The 24,903-nt window shown below is 42.7% G+C and overlaps 1 protein-coding gene across 1 annotated transcript in view; it reads right to left on the bottom strand.

Moving 5' to 3' along the window:
• Window positions 1-6,594: 6,594 nt before the first annotated feature.
• The window catches only part of psmd1 (proteasome 26S subunit, non-ATPase 1), a 41,294-nt gene continuing 22,985 nt past the window's right edge, over window positions 6,595-24,903 (bottom strand). Inside the window, exons 18-25 of the mRNA XM_037114833.1 lie at window positions 23,895-24,011; window positions 22,639-22,741; window positions 16,030-16,199; window positions 13,045-13,137; window positions 12,612-12,698; window positions 10,570-10,737; window positions 8,387-8,553; window positions 6,595-6,797 (exon numbers count right to left, since the gene is read on the bottom strand). Of these exons, the coding sequence (XP_036970728.1) occupies window positions 8,407-8,553; window positions 10,570-10,737; window positions 12,612-12,698; window positions 13,045-13,137; window positions 16,030-16,199; window positions 22,639-22,741; window positions 23,895-24,011 (885 nt within the window). The 3' untranslated portion in view covers window positions 6,595-6,797; window positions 8,387-8,406. The remainder of the gene's footprint in view (window positions 6,798-8,386; window positions 8,554-10,569; window positions 10,738-12,611; window positions 12,699-13,044; window positions 13,138-16,029; window positions 16,200-22,638; window positions 22,742-23,894; window positions 24,012-24,903) is intronic.

The raw sequence follows: 24,903 nt of genomic DNA, 5'->3' as shown, positions 1-24,903 counted from the left end.
GACTGAAGTCACCGCCAGTGATGAGATCACCTCGATTGAAAATCCAGCGCTGAATCTTCTGGAATCAGGCGACAGCTTTTTTATTATACAACAGCAGGAACAATAGTCATTTTCTGGCAATAAAGTAAAATTACAAGCAAAAGTAAATGATATATACATTTACAACTTGCAGTTTTACACTATGAATTGAATTATTATCACCATGGCTCATTATCAGATCTGACATTCAGCAGTTTTGTGATCAGTGGAATCATTTTTTTTGTTTTCATCATTTTAAAATCCACTTTTTTGGCTCGGACATGTAAGTGTTAACTTACCAAAAACAAAAAGTCCAATATTTTTACACACATTTGACATCACGGCCCTTTTCCTGATTATTCCGAGAGCCACATGAATGCACCACAAGTCCAGTACTTGACAAAATCCTCTTAGACACTTAATGTTCACAGCAGAGCAAGATCCAACACATCGGCCTGAGGCAGCTCATCAGCAGATCTGGCTGAGTCAGAGCATCAAGCTTCATTAAAGTTTCTGAGTAAACGTTGTGTTTCTCAGACTCACGTCTGTACAAGACAAACCGCCGTCCTGCCAAGAACTCAGCTGCATTCAAGCATTCGCGCTACGCAGCACGGCCTCGCCGTCCACATCTTCGGCCATGAGTGCTAATATTTACTCCGGCCGTGTTCACACTGAAGAGTGCAGCTCAGGTTTCATATTTTGGAGCGGCCTTGTGCCGAGAATCCAAACAGCTCTGCCCGTAGTCTGTGACTGCTGGTGATGACTGGACAGACGGCATGAATAGCTGCTGTGTTGAGAACACATTTTCATACCACGATATCCTCCACCACACTCAGACTGATGGGGGGGGGGAGAAGGTGAAGGTGTTAGACTACATGTTGTACCATGCACCACCTTCACCTGGACGCAGATCTTCATCCTCCTGAACTCGGGGCTTGTTTAGTTTGTCTCCAGCCGACTTCCCAGAATAGGCAGACCCAGAATCTGGCTGCCTCCAGATTTTTTTTTTTTCTTTTCTTCCTTCTTGCGGAGAGTTCTTTTCAGAGCTTCTCTCCCCAGAGAGCCGTGCTCCACGCCGCGGTGGGCTGTCAACCGTAAGCCTTTCCAACAGGTCTCCCCAGCTGTGGAGGTCTGGTGTCCAGCTGTGCAGAGGACGGAAACCTGCTCTCAGCCAGCTGCAGGGAACTGAAGGAGCACACTGCTCCTCTTATCCAGAGAGGGGTTTCGAACAGCGCTTGAAGGTCAGACGAACGACCTCCGTAACCAGGAGCGTGATGGTTAAATACCCCAGAACAGCTGGGAACATGTGGAAGAGTAAATTACCCGAACGCTTCGCTAAACAACTTCTGTTAGGAGATCTTTGAGCGAGGCATCTTAAATATGAGCCTGGTGATGTTGCAGATGTGTCTCCCTGTCAGCACATCTCGCTAGAAGACCGAAAAACTAACAATGAATTGTTCCTACAAGTGCTGTCTTTGTATCCAAAGCCGGACATAGCTTATTCATTTGTGTCATAGAGATTTATTGTTTCCCAAAAACTATTAAAAACACATCAAGCCAGCAAGCGAGCAGATCGGAGAGGTTTTAAAAGATCCTCTCCAGAGCCGTCTGAAAGAGAGGAGCCGTCTCACGTTGTTCCCCCTCATTCAAAAATCCACCATGAATATGCAGATGTGTTTGTCTGAGCACTGGAGGCTTCAAGTTTCCACATCACTCTTGTCATGAAGTGCCGAGCTTTAAGGTGACGGCAGAGAAACTTTCCACTTCAGTCGATGAAAACAAACTCTGCACATACAAAGTGAGGCAACAATGAGAAGAACACATTTTTGAGTGGAGGGGAACATTTAATCTAGATAACTAATACACTGGAAAATAAATCAGTGTATCATTCGGTAAGGCTTTTATCAGAAACGGATATTAAAAAATGAAAATTGATTTTGTTTGTGTTTGCTCCAATAACTCGTCCACTCATCGACTGATCGTACAGTGACCCGTGCTGAGGCGCTCTCTCTGCTGGAGGGAGGATCATCTTAAAATCCAACGGCAGCGATTCGTATCTTTTTGAACCCAGATGAGACTGTGACAGCTCATAAAAAGCGAACCTGTGGCATGTGAACGCTGACTAAAAAAGGAATAAGTAAACACAATTACAAAAAAAAACTTTGAATGCGCGTACAAAAGCTGGGATCATTATCGCAGGAAATGTTTATGTTAACTCTGCGCTTCAAAGTTCGCCGCTTCCCCGAGGGAGGTCTCTGGCCTGTCAGCGACACAGATAGAGGGGTAATTTTAAGTCCCGCTGATGCCAGAATCCACAACCTCCTCAGTTTTTTCAGGTTGGACCTCCATCCAGAGGAGACGGAACAGCCCGCCCAGCTCCGGAGATCTATCACGGACCACAGGCACATCACTCGCTGGTCCTCCAGTCCAGCCAAATCCTCTCTGAGATCTCAGCCCCCCGGTCTGCGGGGCCACACACTCCCTGACCTGACCGACGAGCTCTGCGGTGGGTCCGCTTGTTTGCTTTAGCAGCGCTGCCGACCCGCCATCCTTTCATCAACACCGTCACCGCAATCGCCTGCATCCGCAGACGGTGACTACACGCTCCGTCTGCTCGCGCAAACCTTCGCCCTCCTCCTCTCTTGATGTTGGGTTTGTCAGTTTACTGACAGACGTTAGTCGCTGCTGGTTGGCCGCCTGCATGAATGCATGCAGCCAAGGATCCTTTTGCCATGTATGGTGCTTCTTGTTGGGGAATTTAGAGCTGCAACCTTCCCTTCACACTTCCTTAAAAAGCACAAGTCCGAGCTTAGAGGTTGGGGTCGGGGTGCCATCTGGGCGTCCTGTTGCCACGTCGAGTGTCAGGAACCCAAGGTTTCCCAGCAGCGCACTGCACTGCAACGAGATGGTCGATGATTTTTCACTTGAAATGTCGGTGGTTTTAATGTTGTGGCTGATGGAAGGAGCGTTTCGTATAGAACAGGTCAAGAGAATACTCGTAATAATTCACAGAGACACGATGCCCCATGAGCTAGCACTTGGCGACGGTGGCGAGCAAAACGGGAAAACTTGCCTCTAAACAGGCAGAAATCTTGGAGCGTGTTCCGGGGGTCTAATGGTGCAGCCAGGACAGCAAACAGACATGGTTTTGTTGAGCAGTAGCTGGCCCCACTTGTAGCGATGGAGTGGCAGAGAGTGGTATCACCAAAGTCCTTGGGGATCATCCTCTGGGCACCATTGATATATGTGCCAAATTTAGGATGAATCCTTCCTGTTATTGTTGAGTTATTTCAGTTTGTGGCCAGGTCAGCATGATGACATCGTCAGAAGCAGAGCCAGCAGACACTAAAACATCCAGGACTGCCATGTAAAATGTAGAGGTACAGTTTGGAAGAAAGCTCCAGCACATGTTCGGCTGTTAGAAAAGTGGAACTGACTCACATCAAGTGTTGGTTTGCCCAGCAGAGCAACAAGAAGTACAGTACGAGGGCGAAGTCTACACCATCGCAGAAATATGTAGAAGTACGGGTGTTTGAGAGGTCTGAAGAATGAGACGTGGCCGTGCACAGTGGCAGATTTTACACACACACACACACACACACACACACACACACACACTGGCAAATCTGCCTCTCATCTCACCCGAGCTTCACCGGGACGTACGGGAAGAGAGGCTGCAGCAGACCCCCGGCTCATCTCAGCTGGAAGAGATCATGGAAACAAGGAGATGTGGATCAGAGCGAGGGGGAGGAGGAGGAGGAGGAGGAGGAGGAGGGAGGAGGTTATACAGTGACTAAACATTCCCTCCTGTGGGGACTACATGGTGTTACCACATCTACAGGAATGCGATCCTCTAATAGAAAAGTCATCCCTCAGCTGTGGACTCGCAGGCCTCTATATTTAGGATGTGTCCGACCGGACGAGGACCCATCGCATCCGTCAAACAGCAGATGGTGCTTCTTTCACCTCACTGGGATCACATGCCGAGTGATAATGATGATGGATGCGGTTGTTAAGGTCGAAGTCAGACAGCCAGCGGTGAAGAGTGTGTGTCTGCGTGTGTTCAGCATCGCAGTTTCGTCTCCCGGTGATGAGGAAAGATTGGGAAAGACTGCGGAGTCGATAAAGTCAGCCCATGACCAGGTATGTGGGAATGTGCAGGGAGGAGTTGATTAGACTGAACGTCTGGCCAGTGTGTACATACTCTGGTTCAGTGACGGGAGCACAAATCACCTCTGACGTCCACCGATTTGCGCATTAAAAGAATCAAACAAGTGGCGATCCAATGCGCTTTCAGGCAGAAAACACCTGCCTGTGTTGTCGTTTACTGGACCGCTCCTCAAACCAATTTTCCACATGAAGCTTCATTAACCAAATATAAACTTGATCTTCGGCTGAAGACCAGGAACCACCAGAAAGAAACAGTTACGGCCTCGAGTCTTTCACAAGGTGGACGGTTGGTTTCTTGGTTAATAATCTGATGGGCTCCAGGGCGCCCTGGTGGCTCAGTCGGTGGAGCAGTGGCCCCGTCGCAGTGGCCCCGTCGCAGTGGCCCAGGGTTCAAGTCCGACCTGCGGCCCCTTGCTGCCGGTCATCTCCCTCCTCTCTCACATTGTTTCATGTCGTCTCTCTAAGCTGTCCCGTCACAAAAAGCTTTGAAAAGGCCACACATAAAAATCTGATGGCTTCACTTTCTATGAAACAAAACAGTAAAAGTTCCTCAGAATTACAGGATCACAGTGTGGAAGCTCACTTACGCCAGTGCGATGAATAACGACCATCTAGAGGCCTTTGAGAAAAACATCACCAGACGATTCTGATGTTACTTAAAATGAAACGGTGTTCTCTACGTACCGAAAATGAGCAGACATTATTTTCCCTTTGTGATAAAATAATCTGATGTGAGAATTAAGTGGAGCCCTACCAGCAGTTGCCTTATAACGACGGTTTGGATTCAGGCCCTCCCTGGATCTGTTTCCCGTGAGCCTGTTTGGTAAATTCATCCCATCTTGGTTGGTTATCGCTAAACACCCGCAGCTGTTTAATTAAATGTGATGTTGATACCAGTTCACATCTCGGTGCCTCATCCAGATGTTTGGATGTGGATGGATGTCCCCAGGAGCTTCAGCCTCTCCCCCTTCTCTCCCTGGTCTGTGCTCTTCACTTATGTTTTAAAATCGAGTTATATCTGTGGGTTTTTTTGGGCTTTTATTTTGATTTTGTGCAGATCTGTACACGCAATTCTGATTGCATGTCTGTCCGTCGTGGGAGAGCAAGTGTTCCTCTGTGGATCAGAGGTTTCTTTGTTTTCCCCGGGTTAAACAGGCATTGTGGGGGAGTTTTTCCTTGTCTGAATGGAGAGTCTGTGGCCAGGCGGGTGTCTTTTGCTGTACAGATGAAAAGCTCCTTTAAGCAGATTGTGATTTGTGATTCTGGGCTATATAAATAAAATTAACTTGACACTGTAACTGGTGTATTACAACTGATCTGCTGACAAAAACACAACATCCTGGATTATGTGTGTGTGTGTGTATTGTTTCAAGCAACTCCTTTGTGTTTAGGTAAGACATCAGAATCCAGTGTGTGGATGGCGGACCCTGCCACCAACAGTAAAAAACTACTGTCTGAACAGATTAAATACAAAATGTAAATGCTTTTGGTGACTATTGCTAAAACATGCAGAGCATAAATCATATACACCTTCATAAATAATTAACTTAGATAATTGGTACAAATTAATTCAAAGATGTTATTTGTAGGCAATGTTGATGTCTGAGTCTCTTTTCCAACTTCCTCACTGTTCCCATCAGGTTGACAGCCATCCTAAAGCGTTCAAGAGAACGTTCCAGGAAATCATTTAGCAAAACACTGACCTGTGAAATAAAGTGTGACAGAAATATTCCACATTGTTTACAGTGTTTTCAAAATTTTTCATTTTCAGACTTTATTCTTTTTGAGGAATGATTTGTGACTCCCATTTCTTATACCCAGTCGAAGAGTACGAGTCGACAGCCTAAGGTGACACAACATGATTTTTGGGGATGTTTGTTTTGATGTGGTGGTTCGCTCATCTCCATCATCGACATGGTGGAGTAAATCACGTCAGCTCTTGTTCCACGCTTCTCCAAATGTGCCAAACCAAGCTCAATTAAAAAAGGCCAGAAACCCACGATTGACTTTGTATTCTTAGAATTCCTTGAACTGCAAAAAATAAATGTTTATTTCAGTGGACGGAAAGTCTAAATTAACACAACCAACTCTAAATTAATCTGAAGTAGAAATAAACAAAGTTAAAAGGGATCAAACAGAAACACAGCTCAAGTTTCCCCTTAATGTACACATTTAAGTGTCACTTATAGGCAGATTTATTTAGTTTTCCTGACGCTTGATCTTCAAGACAACCAGAAAGTTATTTCCCCTCCCCACTGCCACCCAGAGACGCTTCAGTATATAGTAGACGCAGCTCACTGTACGGAGACAAACTGCTGAGAATGTAAACCAGTCTAAATGTATGGGATTAGAGACACTCCCTCCACCCATGGCTGCTGAAATACCCACTGAATCACACACACAGTCTCCAATATACATTGTTTTTATTGTACGGACAGAAATTATACAATATCAGAATGTAAAACGTTTCCCGTCTGGCCAATAAGGAGTCAGAGCAGGAAAAGAAACGTGTAAAAGAGGAAGTGGAGTGGGGAGGTGGATGGATAGATGGATGCACAGAGAGGGGGGGACGCTGGGCCAACATGCTGGGTACTCGATTCTCCTGCGACCTGGAGAAGAAAACAACACATTAGTTAGAGGTGATTTACTTTATCTGATTAATATAAATTTGCCAAATAAGAAGTGCATACATATCAGGAAATGAAGCAAGAATCTGATTATCAAGGATGATTAAAAACATGCATTTCATAAAGGACGGTAGAGACGAAACATTCCCGTGTTTACAACTACTGAAAATCCACAAAACTGCAGTGTGCAATGCACATATATTAAATCTGCTCAACAAACTGACTGATATGAGAAATCCATGTTTAGGTTTGTTTTTCTTTTTGGACACTTGCAGTGACGTCAGAACTCTTAGGGGGGGAAACATGGATTTCCTGTTTTATATAAACATATATTATAGTCCCAACCATGTTTTACATGATGAAAGAGTGACAAATACATTTAAAGACAGAACATTTTAAGTGAACTTGGTGTAAAAATAATGTCAACAGTAAAATATGTTCTGAGTAGGATTTGAACCATGGTCTCCTCAGTTCAGAGATGTTACAACTTTGATCTACAAAAGACAACTTACTATCTAACATGTCTTGGCTTGAAAAACCAAACAAACCAAATACTGCAACCCTTATTCGTAGGAATTATTTACATTTGTACTTTTCCTGCGATGACATGATGAGATGTCTGCTGCAAAATAAATAAATAAATAATCCATGTGTATCATTACACTATCGTTCTAAATACTATTTAAAAGGATGAGCTGACAGGAGCTCTTATCAGGTTGATAGAGTGAAAACACACGGTGGTGAAGCGTGACATCTTGTCATGTCGGGGGCATAAGGATGAGAAAACATGAACAAGTTCTTCTCCGAGTATGAAAACTGTGACCTTACGTGAGGATTTGGTGACTCTAAACACTCGGCTGCCGTGCTGACTGCTGGCACACACACACCTCGGCCATGGAGTCAGCCTGACAATGATCTCTGCTGTGTTTAATCTGTCACACAGCACTTGAACCTCATAAAGGGATGACATAGTATGAACAGAGGCCCTAATTTGGTCATTGACACCTCATCGGTCTCATCACACGCAACAGAGAGGCTTCTACATGGGAGGCGGGCTGCAGCCACTCCAACACAAACACAACGAGCAGCCAGGAATCATTAGGCATCCTGAATTGTTGGCGTGCGCAGCGAGAATGTTTGCCCTCTGAGATGGCAGCGGTGTGTACATTCCTCAGTGTCAGTGACGGGTGAAACTGGGTTAGGCGGGGAAACAACAGCGCAGACCTGCATTGTGTGCTATCACATAATGATAATTCCAATGAAAACTGCCCGACAGTCATGTGGGAGTGTGTTAAATCCAGGGGAATCCCACGGTGTTGCACGTAACCTTACCTTGATTTTCAGAATGCAAGCTGCAACACGACCACACTTCTGTTTGATCTGGTGTGAGGCTAAAGCGGTTCTAGTCTCTGTGTCTAAAAGTCATACATCTAAGTTGAAATTTCAAAGACCTTCCAGCAGAAAATGAAGAATAAATGAATAAATAAATAACTAAATAAATAAAGGCTGGCTCAGCTCTCCAAACCTGTTTAAGATGCAACAAGATTGAGGAATGTTTTCTGTGATCGTACCTTTTCTGTGAGGGCGCTTTCTACTCGTCGATGTACTCGAAGGGCTCGGGGGGCTCTGGTTCCTGCTCTTCTTCCTCGATTTTTGGGCCGTGAGCTGAGACGGGCTCCACCAGCTCCTCCTCCTCCTCGCTGGTGTCCTTCATGATGATGATCCCGCCTGTGTGGAGCTGGTGACAGACAAAAATCAGGCTCAGCGTCAAGACTTGCTGATATTCAACAGGAGTGTCCTTGCTCAAAATCGAGAGAACAAGCTGCTCTGTGTTTGTTTACACATCACTCTTCACTGTTGACATGGAGCCATAACAGTTGTGTAACAGCTGGACAGAAACTGGACTCAGCATTTACAGAGTTCTACAGTCTGACTGAAGCAGAAAGCAGGCGAAGCAGCACGCTCACAGGTTAAGTGAGGATATTTGTCATCACTGTAAGAATTTCTTCTGTAAGTACTTTAATCTTGCTGGAACCAAAAAACTTTGTGTAATAATAAATTAACGCTCTAGGGGCAAAAAATTAACTGACGACCCTCCACTAACCGTGACATTCCTCCATTATTTACCAATTATTCTGCTCGAACTTGATTAGGATAATTTAAAGGCATTACAATTTTTGGGTACAGTACAGGCAAAAGTTTCATGTAAGTCGTGCATGTAAGTCCTTTATCGTTACAGTTTGTTATGTGCTCCAAGTGGTGCGTGCAGTATTACCACTAACACCACATGGTGAACGTGAAGCCATCAGTTCCCTCGAGAATCTAATGGAGCTTTGCCACACATGAGCTGACTCGGCAGAGGGCTTCATGCTTGAAAGTGTGTCTTTAACTAATGGCCCAACTGTCCCGAGTCGAAGACATTTAAAACCAGCCGGCTGACACGTGGCTGTGTCTTGTATGAGGGTAAATACTCGCAGTCTATCAAAGAACAGCTGCTAAGAAAGCTTTGTTATAAATTAACAATTAATTCTTAGAAATGTTAACACCACTCTGGTCCTGGCACTGTTCAGGATTTAACAATAAAATAAAGCCGATCACTGAAATTAAAAACAGACGCAAAAAAGACACACACTCACACACGAGTGAAGTCTCGCAAAACACACTTGATTGAGGGAGAGACGGGGGTCAGTGCTGGCCGGTCGCAGTCGAGAAATCACTGCAGCCCATGCTTGGCAAAACTTGGCACACTTAAACTGGTAATTGAAACTCAAAATTTCCATGGTTTGACGTGCTGTGGCTGAGAGAGCAAGAAGAAAAGCCCCAAATGTCTGAGTGCTGTGGGGATGTGACTACAGAATTGTATTTTAAATAAGGCACTGCGAGATATAGCATATGTCAAGCTAAGACACAAAATAGGTTAATGATGCACAATTCACAATATATAAAATATTTCATGGTGATATCATTATACATCCATATACTTGAGTAAACAATGTGGACAAGTAAGACATTTTGGGGGGGAAAGTTATTTAGGTGGGTTAATTCTTAATAACAAAACAAGAGTTTAAATAATCATTGTGTGGAATCATTCAGGTCTGCTGATAAAGACAAGAAACTTCATATTAAAGTAAGTTGACCCACATAATCGTCTTTCAATACAGCTCCCAACACTGACCAGATTTCAAGACACGACTGTAAAACCTCTTCACTTCCTAAACTCGTCTTTGAATGTAAAAACAAACCCTTAAAAGGAAAGCGGCATTACAAAACTTGAGACAAGCCGAGACAACATTTTGGCACTTGATACAAGAAGTCGTATGGTGTGATACTCTCAGCTCAGCTTGCTAGACACAAAATCAAACAGTACTTCCTCTTTACAGGACTGGGGTGAGTGCTCAGTGGGAGAGTGCACGCCGTCCTGCCGTTTACTGCGGAAAACTGTCAACATTTACAGCAGGACTGCAGCCGTCTGGTTTATAGACCAGAGGAAAGGAGAGTTTCTGGACTTGGAGATGTTCGACAGAAGCCAAAATCAACCAACAAGCTGCATCCGTATTTCAACGATTTATTTTCAAGGAAAAAACTCCTCTGTAAGATACATTTCTACATTGTTAAATATCATTAAAGTCATGTTTGTTACGTTCTAAATGTTATTGTGAATGTAAATGTAGTAATTCTTTGATGAGACCTCTTGAATTATTTCAACAACAAACACACACACATAGACAGACAGGAGGTAGAAGTGTGTGATTACCGGTTTGAAGGGCTGGTAGCGGCAGGTCTCCGGCATGTTGAGGACCTTGAGCTGAGCTGGCATCACTCTAGCCGGGTTCTCCAGCAGCTGGAAGTTTGGCTCGGCCTCTTTCTTCTTCTCTTTCTCCTTTTCCTCATCCTTCTTCTCCTTCTCACCCTCCTGGACCTCCTGTGACATAGAAGCAGCATTTTCTGCATCAGGACCACTGGGATTACTTTCCTAAATACGCCACGATCGTTTGTATGTATTGTATCTGTTCTGCTCTCATCCAAGTTTGTATTTATTGATCACTTCTCTTATATTGCTTATACACTTATATCAAGTATTTAACAATTTATCTCTAAATAAAAAAACAGGCATATATTCTCCACGTTCTGAACCAACCAAACATAGACAGTGAAGGACAGATGTGCCAAGGGAGCTGGCACTTTTTTAACTGTATTTCAACACCAAACTAAATCATCTCCTGCAGATGCTCTGAAAGACAGTTTTTCTCCGCTGACCCAGTTTCTAATCTGCGCTTCAACTGGCCTGTTTAGCTTTTTATTAAAAGGTAATGTATGCATCTATCAAATTGAAACTGAAACAGTATTTCAAGGGTTGCAATGAACAACAAAAATATTATTCATTATCAATCATTAAATTAATAAATGATCATCTATAATACATCAGATAATATTGGAAAATGCACAAAAACGTTTATAGTGATTCCTTAAAGTGTGTGTGTTTTGTTCAACCAACATGTATAGAAGAATATTATTTATTTAACTATTTATTTATGTATTTATTTATTTATTTTCTTATATTCCATTACCATTCAACAAATTTCAGTGTTTACATGTGCAGTTTTCCCAATAATTTAATAGGGTGAATAAAAATCAAAGATTTAGGGGTTTTGCGTTTCTGAAGGATAACTTAGTAAGAAATGAAATACATATAAAAATTACAGATACTTTCAGTGGCATTGCCATTTTTACAAGCCTTGTTGCAGGACCATTTTTAGTTTGTCCATAGTTGTCGTTAATGTTTTCCCGTCATTGTTTTATTTGATTCAATGGCACTGAAATTAAGGAAACTAAGGAGTTTGATTTATTCATTGATTTATTGAGTTCAGACATAAAATGACACCAATCTGTTTGCGTTTAGCTCATCTATTTTGGCTTAAAAGCAACAGAGGGGCCAAAACCAAAGTCAGCTCCATAAAACTGTCCAGAAAATGGCAAATGGTGAATTTTGAACCGTCTGACCCCAGTGTGAGTGGAGACCTCGCCTGCAACTGCCTTCTTTATAAGTTAAACCAAGGACAATCAAAAACCTGAGATGTGAGCGGGCTGGACATTTCCAAGCTCGTCTCTCAGCACCAGAGCTGAGACGTAACATGGCAGGATGGATCAAACATCCTGCTAACGCTGGGAGAAAATCCCAATGAAAGTTATACTGGCTCTCGACTGACAGACTCTGTCCGTGAACACTGGGTGTGGGTGAGTGAAAGTGTTAAGACAGACTTTAAGAAAAGAAATAAAAGGTAGATATGTGTATGGGTGCACTGTTCTGCTTCAGACATCCTTTGTTTTAACTTGATTTTTGCAATCAAGAAAAGTCACATGTGGTAAGAAAACAAGGCTTTGGCATGAAATGTTTAAACTAAAAACACCAGGACACAAGCTGTGGCTGCATTGCCATGTGGTCTGCTTCAAAGAAGTACACCACATGGAATATTACTGCATCTCTCCACCTTCAAAGCAGTTCATGAGTCCACACATGAAATGTATATTTGAAAAGGTTACTTCTAAATAAACCGGGAAGATGAAAGAGTCCATTTATTCTAATTTAGGCAAAACAACGGCTGTAAAAGGCTTAACTTAGGGTAGATCTTTCTGTTTAAGTAGATAAAACTCCCTACTTCAATCTGTAATTGTTAAATTTGCAATTGAAATATTTAAAGACCTTTTAAGTGGAAGGAGTGAGAGCAGACGAGAAACTAAAATAAGGCCATTAGTAATAAAGCAGTAGAGGGTTTTCGAGGGCTGAGCATTTCTCACCACTTCCATCTTCTCCTCCTCCTTTTCTTTCTTTTCCTTCTCCTTCTTCTTGGCTTTGGCTGTGATGGAGAGAACAGCGGTGGAAACCTGACATGCAGAGAGAGAGTACAGACATTTGCACAATGTAAGATAATACCAATACACACTCAGACCTTCTACAAACCAGTCAACCACAACATAAACGCTGCTGGGTCTCTTCATTACATTCTCTAAGAGCATCTAGGATCGTGAAGTGAAGCAACTGTGAAAAATAGGCCAGAGATGATAGAATAATAAATATAATGTGAAAGAAAATGGTGAGTCTTACAGGGAGGGTTCAAAATTATTCACAAATCAAAACGAAGCGAGGTCAGCTTTCCTCAACTAATCATTTCAGAAAAGGGAAAGCAAAACAAGCTGATGTGATTTGGCGCCTCAGTTCATCAGTTCTCACCTTCTCCTTCTCTTTCTCTTTGGGAACCTCCAGAGCTGGTGGGTAGGCGAAGGTGGAGGGCTTGCAGTTGGAGCGGTACTGCACCTTAGGCATCTGAAGAGGACGACAGAAGAACAGCCGGTGTTTGGTAACATCACTTTGTTGTTGATGGGTTAGGGTTAGGGCAAGTTTAAAAAAAAAAAAATGGCAGAACTTTTTGAGAATAGGTCATGCAGGTCAGTGACAAATTTTAAGAAGTTACAGTTACTTTGCCTGCGCACAGAGACAAACAGTTAACCCAGAACTGCTGCGATGGCAATTAAATGCAAGTCGGATGGTGGCAAAGGAAATGTCGAGGTCTGTGCGAGACCAATTCGACTCTGAGCGGCAATCTTATTCCTTAACAGCCATGCCAACGTGAAAGACGCACGGAGGTGATGTTCATATTGTTTGAAACGGATGTACCCATTTCTGTATTCAAGGAAGTATAAATGAGTCTTTAGACAGTGATTATACCTGCTAAATGTCAGCATGTTAACTAGGGCCGTTTTTCACTTTCTATTAATATGCTTATTTCCTTTTGGGAAATAAAATGTCAGAAAGTTGTCTGGACAACATTTCAGAAATCATAGTTTACTCTCACATAAGATGGATAAAAAGAAAAAAATCTTGTTTCAAAGTACAGCCTCAAAGAGCTGCTAGTATGTCTTATGTAAAATCAATCAGTATTTGTGCTAGAAACAATTCATCTTTTACTATGTGTTTAAGGTGTTCTCCCTGACCTAATTTTTAAGGACAGCTTGAACGATGACAGAGGTAATGATCAGTGAGACAATCATGAAAATCAACCTCTTGCTCCACTGAGTTGAAATTGGTTTGGTAAATTGTTCTAATATTGTGCTAATATTCTGACTTTGTTAAACCGAAACACATCATGTAATGTTGAAGTACCGCTCCGTCCCTTAGATTTGTTTTGCTAACATTTTAACCTTGTCCAGTTTCCTAATTTGAAAAGATGAAGAATTACAATTTAACCAGTCAGTGATGTAGTAAACACTAATTTATCTCAGCATATGCACAGAAAACTCATGAACATGTTTCTCAACCTTACAGAAAGACTGATGACTAGATTTGAATACTTAATGAATAATACTTGCTAGTGAAACAGTTAGATTTCATCTTTTCATTACAGAAGAGCAGATTCAACCTGAATAATGAAGTGAAGTGTGAATTGAGGAAAATCACAAGTTAAACTTTGTTAGACAGCAGCTCGTATCGGTTTCCGTGAAGGAAAATGTCACATCAAATCCTTCTCTAAAATCTGGCATCGTAAATGTCAATATTTCTACAGTGATTTTAGATTATACTGGCTGACAAGCATTGCATTATCTGACTTAGTTTCAATTTCTGTTAATTGCTTCTCACAAAAACACAATATGTGTATCCTTGAGCTCTACAAAACACGTTGACTGCATTTCATTCTCAGTAAAACATTTTAACACATTTTAACAGGAACACTTTTTAACAGTACTTTGAATCCTATTATTATTTAACTTGCTAGTTGTTGTCTGCTTCTACCCTGTCGTTGCAGTTGCAGTGCTTATTTTCTTTGTGCTTTCAAACCACCTGTTGGTCAATGGACAGGTGTGAAAGAACTGGCAGGGCTGTATATCTTGTCAACTGCAGGTACATGAGCATGTGCATCCTCATGCACCTGAAAAACAAAAAGGGCAGCCTCTCAACGAAAAACAGCTCCATTGGGAACCTTTGATGACTCCTGTTTCAGTGATTGAGAGGAAAGTGTTACAGAGTGTGCTAGTACTCCATTCAACTTGGTTTAATCAGGTTAGTTAAGTTTTAAAGCAAAGTTCCCCTACTACTGATACAGACAAAAGAATAAGCACTTATTAAAAAAACCTATTAGCTGCAGGCTTACAAATGAAGAAGAGCTCTGTCAGCTTTACCTAGACAAACATAAAAAAAGATCTCCAGCCAGAGCAGCACCATGTGACTTCTGTTTAGTGTGAGCTCTCATATTATAACAGTGTTCTGAAACCAAATTATTAAACAGGCTCTATGGTCCAACAGAGCAGCACAACAGCACAAGATGTGTGCAGGAGGACTTTTATCACCTCATAATTCAGTCGTTCCACTGCAGTATGGAGGCAGACAGAGAAGCAGTGAGAAAGTGAAGTGACTTTCTAAAAGTCTACCTAAAGTTTGTTGCTAAAAAAGAACAATCTGTAAATGATAAGGAGGATATCTGTCGAAGACTTGGGCTGAGCAATGTAACCGATGTTGACGAGCCTTGGCAGGGTGCAGCACAGAGTCTGTTAAACCCTGCGGTCACCAACCTTTGGTCTCTATCCCTTGTGTATTATTTTGGGGCTTTACACCATTATTACGCCTTTATTCTTAAGGGCCGTGTACAGCTGGAGCTTCACAATACGCAAAAGTGTGTGGGTATCAATGAAGAGATAATGCCCATTTAATGTCGGTTTAAGACCCCAATATGTCACAGTGATCCTCTGGCATCAGTGTGCGAGTGGCAGAGGGCCAGAACAGGCCCATAGTCAGGTGGGCCTCGATATGGATCAGCTGCTGGCAACAGTTGTTACCACGGCAAGAAACTAAATCCTCTCTGTATCAAACATTGTGCCTATGACAAATTCAGCAGCCATACTTTTGTCCAATTATATTTCAACATCGACACAAAAATGGACTTGCATTGAATTCACATGACTGCAATGCGAAAAAGCTATATGAAGGACAGTTTTTAATTAAAAAGTAAATCATTCAGATGTAGTGGTTTACCTTTTTTGAGTGCTTGTCCTCTGAAATGACATAGGATGTAACCCATTTAAGGGAATTGTGCTTGATGTTTTTGAACATCTGAAAGTAATTTTCTTCTTGTTTATTTAATTTTTTAAAAACCTGTGTTGGAAAAAGTTCTATTCTACACATTCCTTCCCACACACGTCACAGTACGTCTGGTGACTGCAGTACCTTGAGGTCCTTGTTGAGGCCGATTATAGCTGTTGGTGTGAAGGCCAATGACAGGAAGTGGGAAAGGGGGAACCAGAACCAGAACTGGGTGAAGACCAACAGGCCGACCATCGATGGCATATGAGTGTGACCCGTCCTGGACTGCAGAGAGATGGTCACATTACGTCCACCTGAACGAAAGAGGGAAGAGGAGTTTGGGACGGTTTGACCATTATGGCACAGACCTATATGATGTTGGTCATCAACCAGATGACACGTCAGGTGAAAAGAGATTTTATGTGAAATACCTTTTAGTATGACAGCAAAAATATTACCAACATTCAGAGCAAACACAAAGAAAAATATGCAGATTTTCAAGTGTAGGCAAACAGCATGCCAACATTTTGTATTTCTTAAAGACTCATGCTTATAGAATGTTTTAGTCTGTCGAGGCATGTCTTCAGCTTAATTCAACCGGCCTCAAGCGAATCGACGCCTGCTTGTCGCCACAAGCCTGTTTTACTTGCTATGCAACATAAACCACTAGGTCTTAATCCTCTCTCTCTCTCATTACAGGTGTGTTGCAGGAGGAGGGAGGCTGCGCTGGCCTCACAGTCTTATGTTGTTTTCTACTTTGTGGTTGATTTGAGTTTGGGTTCAGTTCCCTGGCCTGTTAGAGTGCCAGGGCTTTGTTGTTTTAATTTGGGTTTGAGTTCCTGGTAGTCCTGTTTTCGTATCTTTTGTTTTCTTTCTTTAAGTAGGTTTAGTATTGATTAGGCAGCTTTAGTTGGGAGGATTCCCCAGATGCGACGGTCATGGCTGGTCTGGGGTCTCCTCTCTCTTTTTTTCAGTTTGGCCAGGAACTCTTGCCCTTTTTCTTTTGTTAAATAAAGAACATTTAATCTTGACTGTGTTGAGTCGGCGTCCTTTATATGTTACTGGCCTCTTTTTGTTCGAGTCTTTGGTTGTGTTCAGTTTGGGGCCGTAACATATTTGGGGGCTCGTCTGTTCCATGTTGGGTCTTCTTTTGTGGAGTCCAATTGAGTGCCAGTGTTTTTTTTGTACAGGTTGTGCAGGCAATATCTGGGTGACTTTGTGGTGTGCCTTTGTTGTCACTGACACATGTTTTTTTGGCTTGTTCTTGGTTATGTGATTGTTCAAGCTGTGTCATGGTAACGTGTGTGTCGGCACTATCATTCATAGTACGGCTTGGTTTGCAGAGTGTTTACAACCTGTGCTTTGGTGTGTTTGTCAAACTGTGCACTCGTGCACCGTGGTTTTTTTTGTTTTTTTGGTGCGGTTCTTTTTTCTCTGTTTGGCCGGTGTGTGTTTTTCTCCTCACGTCATTATGGAGTTTAATGCCGAGAAATTTGTCACACATCCGACACTAGAGGAGTTTAACTCTTGTACAAAAGAGCATTTAATTTCTCTGGCCAGTTTCCTTGAAATCCCTGTGTCTAAGCAGATGAAGAAACAATCTATTAAAGCTGAAATATCATCTGTATTGTCAAAAAAAGGTCTTCTGCTGAGTGAAGTGAATGTGCAGGGTGCAGGTTCAGATGTGGGTGAAACGGTCCGCCTCAAAGAGCTGGAAATTGAGATGCGCCGTTTAGACTTGAGAGAGAAGGAGTTGAGTTATGAGATGGAGGTGCGGAAGATGGAAGAAGAAACAAAAAGGCAGATTCGACTGAAAGAATTGGAACTGCAGCAGTCCCCCCCATCTCCGTTTCACTCCTCATCCAGTGGTTTTGACATCAGCAAATGCATCCGTTTCGTTCCGTCTTTTAATGATAAAGATGTTGATAAATATTTTACTTTGTTTGAACGTGTTGCTAATACCTTGCAGTGGCCCAAACATGTCTGGACCTTACTCTTACAGTGTGTGTTCACAGGTAAAGCTCAGGATGCCTATGCATCTTTGTCATCAGAGCTGAGTCTGGATTATGAGCATGTCAAAAAGGCGGTGCTGAGGGCATATGAGTTGGTGCCCGAGGACCGAAAGTTCCTGTTGTTGTTTTGAGGGACAGTGCAGCTTCTCAGTCTGTCATTTTGAAAGGAGTGTTGCCTCTGTCTGAGAAATCTTCAACTGAGTCATCTGCGCTTGTTTGTGGGTTTGATATGCAGGTTGTGGGGGTTCCTTTACACACTGTGTACCTGGACTCGGAGTTAGTTACGGGGCTTGTTGTTGTCGGGGTCAGTGATGAGTTTCCTGTGAGAGGGGTGTCTTTGATCCTGGGGAACGATTTGGCGGGTGGGAAGGTCCTACTTAATCCTGAAGTGACAGCAGTGCCCCAGTCTGAGTGTTCAGATAACTTAGTGGAAAAGTTTCCAGGGGTGTTTTCCATCTGTGCTATTACCCACGCTATGGCAAAGAAGCAATGTAAATCGCTGTCTGGGTCTGGTGATGGGGAAGTGGAGCTGGGTGACATTATAGCTGACGGCGATTTGTCTGTTTGGCCTGCCTTTTCCTCCCTGAGCCCGGTTTCTCCCCCTCGTCCATCTCCCCCTACTCCAGTGGAGGAGTCGGAAAGTACGTTTTCTATGTCACGTGGACAGCTTATTGTTGAGCAGCAGTGTGATCCCACTCTGACTTCTCCTTTTGGGGGTGTGGGGTCTGGTGATGAGAGTGGAGGTGGGTCTCCCAGTTATTTTTTGAAAGAGGGTGTGCTCATGCATAAGTGGGCACCGCCGCAGCTTGATCCTCAAGATGACTGGGGGGTTGTGAAGCCAGCTGAAGGCCCGCAGCGGTTTTGCCACTGTTGGACCTGTCGTGTGTCAGCTGTCCGGTAAGCCAAATCAGCTGATTCACCTTCTTCCGCTTTACCCGATTCCTATTGTAGGAGAACCCTTTGAAAGGGGTGGGGCAGCGTCCTGGCCAACACGTTGATGCACTGTTAGGCTTGTGAACACTTTTTTTGTGTTTTTTTTTTTTTCCTCATGTTTGTCTCCCTGGTATTCACAAGCTTAGGGTGGGGGTGTTATGTGTGGCCAAGTTAATGCCCTATGTGTGTGTGTGTCCTCTGTCTCCGCCCTGCTCTGCCTTCCTGAGCTCAGGTGTGGGCAATCACCTGAGCAGTTAAAAGGAGGCAGTATCAGGGCGTCGCTCTCTCTCTCTCTCTCTCTCTCATTACAGGTGTGTTGCAGGAGGAGGGAGGCTGCGCTGGCCTCACAGTCTTTTGTTGTTTTCTACTTTGTGGTTGATTTGAGTTTGGGTTCAGTTCCCTGGCCTGTTAGAGTGCCAGGGCTTTGTTGTTTTAATTTGGGTTTGAGTTCCTGGTAGTCCTGTTTTCGTATCTTTTGTTTTCTTTCTTTAAGTAGGTTTAGTATTGATTAGGCAGCTTTAGTTGGGAGGATTCCCCAGATGCGACGGTCATGGCTGGCCTGGGGTCTCCTCTCTCTTTTTTTCAGTTTGGCCAGGAACTCTTGCCCTTTTTCTTTTGTTAAATAAAGAACATTTAATCTTGACTGTGTTGAGTCGGCGTCCTTTATATGTTACTGGCCTCTTTTTGTTCGAGTCTTTGGTTGTGTTCAGTTTGGGGCCGTAACAAAGACATCTCTGTGAATGAAGGCACTCTCACAGCCTAAAGTGAGTTGAAGTAGTTGCTAAAAGCAAACCAAAGAAGATAGTGACTTTTAACTTTAAAAGACAAGGTGTTTTGTTTCCAAAAGCTACAGAGGTAGATGTCTGCAGAATATAGATTAAATATACTAGTTTCATGTTTCGACTTTCTAGAAAGATCAATTAAGGAGACCAGGACACTGGAACAGATCGAACATACACACATTACAGCCCAGTTTCATAAAATCAAATCAACAATTTTAAATACAACAGTAATAAACAGTACTGTCACAACTCTGAAATAGAACTGACAGAGTTCTGATTTTAAATAGCAGCGTTCTGTATCAAATCTGAGTCAGGACAAGGATGAGAAGGAATGCCTGCTCAGCAAAACAGCAGATGCTGAAAAGGAGAAGGCATCAACAAGCCCTGATAAGTTAAAGTTAAAAATACATACTTCCCAGTAGAGGACAATTGCACCATAAATAGAAAATGTCCTCCATTTTAGTTTGGTCTCGTGAGAGCTGTAGGTGAAACCATTGCAGGAGAATCCTTGATTAGTACATTCGACACGTTTAATAGACCTCGCAGTCTATAGACTTAACTGGGTAAGTGCAAATAAGAACTGCATCTTTTGAAATATTACATTCCTTTGTATTGTTAAGTTTTTTGGGAGGATTCTTTTAGGGTCATCCTGATAACTGATTGTGAAACATTCTTGGCAAACTTGGCAGAATACTGTAAGATGAAAGAGTGTAAGGTTAATGAGGGCACAAACCAGGATGGTCACCACCCCGAGACGGTTGTCTTTTTGGCATCAACTGTTCTGATATGAAGGATTTATATGACGGGGGACAAACCGGCCAGCTAGTTAAACCCAGGAATGCATTGTCTGTAGCATCCTGCATTTTAATCTAAAAATTGAGTTCAGTCATTGTCATTAGACCTGAGATACACAGGAGATTAATAATTCATCTGCCTCACACGAGAAGTCTCAGTGGCCATTCATGGTGAACGTGCGTGCTCTCGCAAAAACCCCCCAAAACTGTAATTTGTCTGGAGCTGGAAAAACAGAAGGGGATGAACAGTGGCCAAGGGTGCTCCTTGGAGCAGTACCAGGGATTAACAGACCTCCCTCTGCCTCCCTGGCACAAACAGTAGGGAGGAATCGCAATTGGGAAGACAGAGGGTGGCAACCAAGGTCAATCTTCACCTCTGTAGGGACAGAGAAAAACCTTCCTGTAAAACAGGTTGGTTACTAGGGAGTAGCCTTTCCAAAGAAAAGCGGGCTCGACTCAAACAATACCAGTACAGTAATCTGATACTTTTTCAGATGTCACAAATGATTTAGTAATGGGACCTTCTTGACATCTGCATCAGTGTTGAAACAAGTCCAGTCCCAGGTTGAACGTTGGCCAAAATGAGTCACGAGGTCTGCTCACTTCACCACGACTGGATGCTTAAGAGTCTCTTAAAAACTTGAGAAGAGGTTGAGAGCACTTGACTAGCACCACTGTTTTTGCCAACTCTTTGTTTTGTGGGCCAATTTTCATTCCAAGGAGCTGGTGAAGGAGGCACAGGGATAGTGATTTCTCAAAAGGAGTTTTATGACCAACAACGAACCTGATGGCTGCAACAACACAATCAAGCAGATAGGATATGTTCTGTTACATGTATGAGGAAGAAACCATTAGCTAATTAATGGACTGCATCAATTACTTACATGAAGTCTCTAATGGGGCTGATCATGCAGGAGTCAGAGAGTGAGAGAACAAGCAAAAGGGACTGACATTTCCTGTGTAATGAGCACCAATGATCATGAAACTGAGGTCTAATCACTTCCGCCCATCAAATTAAACAGAATTACAGTGCGCCTCGAAAAACGCCTTACCCGCTAGAAGAACCAGGATACTAAAACATTCACACCGCACGAGTTTAGCATGTCTAAAATTCAAACAGAAGTGTTGTGTTTCCTAACCGAAACTGTTTAAACTGTAAGCACACTAAAGTTGAGTTTTGCATGAAGTGTGTGTGCATGTGGGGTGGTGTGTGTCAGGAGAGTGTCTGGTGTATGAAAAATGACACCGGTGTGGTCAGGATTTGTCTGGATGGTCTCACGCAGGGTCATCTTGGCATGTCTGCTGAGTTTATTACTGTTAATGTGGCTGATTTGATACGCGATTGAGGTCCTCTCTGTCATCACGATGGCTAATCCACTCAGAACAAAATAATAATAGTGCAGCCGCAGGCGTCGAGTAAATCAAGGTGCACTTTGATGACTGATGAAAAACATTCATGAGTCAAAGAGCTCAAAAACACATATGAGGCAGTTATCCTTTGAACTAACGGTGCAAATACTTGAGATAGGCTTCACTTTGTGTAAGCTGCAACACCTGATAGTGTATTTAGACAGCAGTGTGTAAACAGAGCTGGTTTCTTTCTGGCGCAGCACACTGAGTTTTATGTTAGTGCGAGAAAATGGGTTTCTGCTCCTGGCTGTATGAGGCTTTGTGTATATAGGGGAATATGGGTGTGCTCTGCCTGTGTAGCTCTACATGTGATGATGTGCAGCACTCTAGGACCTCACACACACAAACACACGCCGCATGCTTGTGTCCACAAACAGCTGCACAGACACACAAACACAGAGACTATCGGACAAACAGTAATCACCAGGGGGAGACCAACAGGCCATGTGGCTGAGAGCTGAGCTGAGCAGGGCTAAGCTGAGGTAGGAACGCCAGGCGCTAATGCACCTTGGCATGATTTGTTCCAGAGACACAGTGCACGGGTGGTCAAGCGAAGAGGGTTACTCTGTGTTTGCTTGAGCGTAAAGGAACTGATTTAGGGTGAACACACAAAACCATAAATACACATTACAGTTAGAGAAGTTCACTTGTTTTACAGTGCAATTAAACATTACACTAAGGAAGAACTGGTTTGATCTCTCGCTCAATGCCTACAGATTAGATCAAGCTGGTGTCATTTCAGGTAACACATTGAATTAACAGCCAGTATAAAAAGGTACTGTTTTGTTGTTTTGACTTGTGTTCTTCTGTTTAGACACTAACCTGCATCGAGGATTCCCTGGGCCAGGATGGCGCCAAACTTGGCCATGACATCATCGTGTTTGTCATTGATCACCTTCGCATAAAGCTGCCTGAACTGGTTCACCTAAAACAGTGAGGGGAGGAAAATGTGTTATTTTCTAGACCAACAGCAATGGCCCAACCACATTTGTTACTTTGGATCGACAATGGGTAATTTCTTTAAATAATTTTTTAAAAAAAGGGGGGGGGCAGAAAGTCCTTGTTCGCATGGACAATTTTGTATGGTTTACAGAAAGACAAAATGATTGCAACATCTTAACCTCTCTTACCCTCAAGCGTGAAATGTTTACCTTATTGTACTTGTTTTTTTTGGGTTTTTTTTTAAAATATGATGAGGACTAAGTCTAGTCTGTGATTCCTTACTCTCAAAGGTATGAGTGAGGTATGTGTTTGAACGTGGCTGTCACAGGCTGTAATGCAATTCGTCATACTTGCACTCCGCCACACCCATGAGGATAGTGTAGTACATGTGGGAGTCCCAGCTCTAACAGCATCTCTCTCTTGCCAGGGTGAAACCTTAAGTAAACACTCTGCTGGGTAGTTCTGTACCAATTTAGGCCAATTTACCGCTCTAAAACCTGAGGCCTAAGACTGAAGCAAAGGTGGAAATTACAAAGACAGGGACTTTGAAATAAACAGACAAAGATATAATGCCTCCTGACGTTCCACTGTTTGAAGAAGAAAAAAACTGCCTCTTGCACAATCCCGGATACTGCCTGGAGGTTTGAGCACTGTTGCTGTGCAGACAGGGTCTTGATCATTGATAGTTTAGATGGCCAGGCACATTTTAGAAGTGCAATGTGTTCTGAGGGTGAGTACGTGCAGCAACCCTTGCCTGGGTCACTCACGTTCCACTCTTTGATGACACAGATTTTTTTTCCCCCTTTCTTAACAGTTCTGACGCTATTGCCTTTTGTTCAAGTCTTCCCCTTTCCTTTCTTCCTACTCTTTACTCAGTGCAAAGCTCTGGTCTAAGTAAGCATTATTTTAAGAGTGACGGAAGCGTGTTGTTATTTCACAGATTAACAGGCCACCCCGACAAGAAACAGAGCAGCATTTTCTTTGTGCTTCATGCATTTTTATGAACTGGTACACCCCAAAAAGGTATCAAATCTTAGATGGAGGTTGTTAAACATGTCTATCAACCTGCATCATTAATGATAGTTGAGAAGTATAAAACAAATCTTGAAATATGGCCCAAAACATTTTGTACTTACTTTGGGACAGGTGACTTCGGTCTGCTGGATCATGATGAGGGCAGAGGCAATGAGGGCGCCCTGTCTCACATAATTTACTGGGTCATTGGTCATGGGCTCCAACAGATTGATGGCCTCCTGAGGTGGGAAAGGCATAAATAGAAGAAGCTGTCAGTGTTGCCTAGTGTATATCATGTGTGTTCATCATATAGGTGGGTTAGGGTAAACTGGCAGCAGTTTTATTAATCTGTCATTTAGCAGCTGTACATCTCTTATTAGGCATCCATTTTCGTTTAATACCATATGTATGACTTATTAGGTAGCAATAAATGTCTGATCATATCAAAATGAAATGGTATCTTTCTGGTATCTTTGCAGCATTACGTTCACTTGGCACAAGTTTTCAGATTCTGAGACGAGGCAATTTTACATTAGCCAAAGTTTCACTAGGCTGCTGTTCATTCGTTCAGAATTTACTGTATAGGTTGCTTCAGCCTTGCAAGTATACTTAGCTTAACAAAATACAAAACAGGCACAGATTAGCCAAATATAAAGTAGTAAAGACATATCTTTACATCTAGACATTGTAGGAGCTGGCAACTAGCGCTATCTAGCCTTTAGCCTCAAGTTTCTCAGTAAGTTTTAAAACTGGCTGTCTGGCAGAACTGTTAGCTGGTTGCTGAAGTTGGCAGAATGGTGAAGATATTTTAAATTGGGATTGATAGATGGCAAAGCAATTTCAAATTTGTTTCCATCTCTCTCTCAAAAAAAATAATAAAGGAATCCGCTCTGAAGCAGATGGCAAGCAGATAAAAATAGAAAAAAAAAAAAAACAATGGACGGCCTAACACTTCATTTTGAATACATATTTGCATTATTATTTGTTGAGCATAGCTTTTCTAAATATGTAATAAGTACCCCTTTAAATTCTGCCATAGTCCTATAGTAGGGGTAGAAGTGAAATCTGTAGTGGGACATGAAAATATCACATTTTGTCATTCCCAGAGATCAGTGCAACAGGGACACTTTT

This window comes from Acanthopagrus latus, chromosome 11 (genome assembly GCF_904848185.1).
Source record: "Acanthopagrus latus isolate v.2019 chromosome 11, fAcaLat1.1, whole genome shotgun sequence".
NCBI classification, from domain to species: domain Eukaryota; kingdom Metazoa; phylum Chordata; class Actinopteri; order Spariformes; family Sparidae; genus Acanthopagrus; species Acanthopagrus latus.
This window is presented reverse-complemented; position numbering and strand designations above follow the sequence as displayed.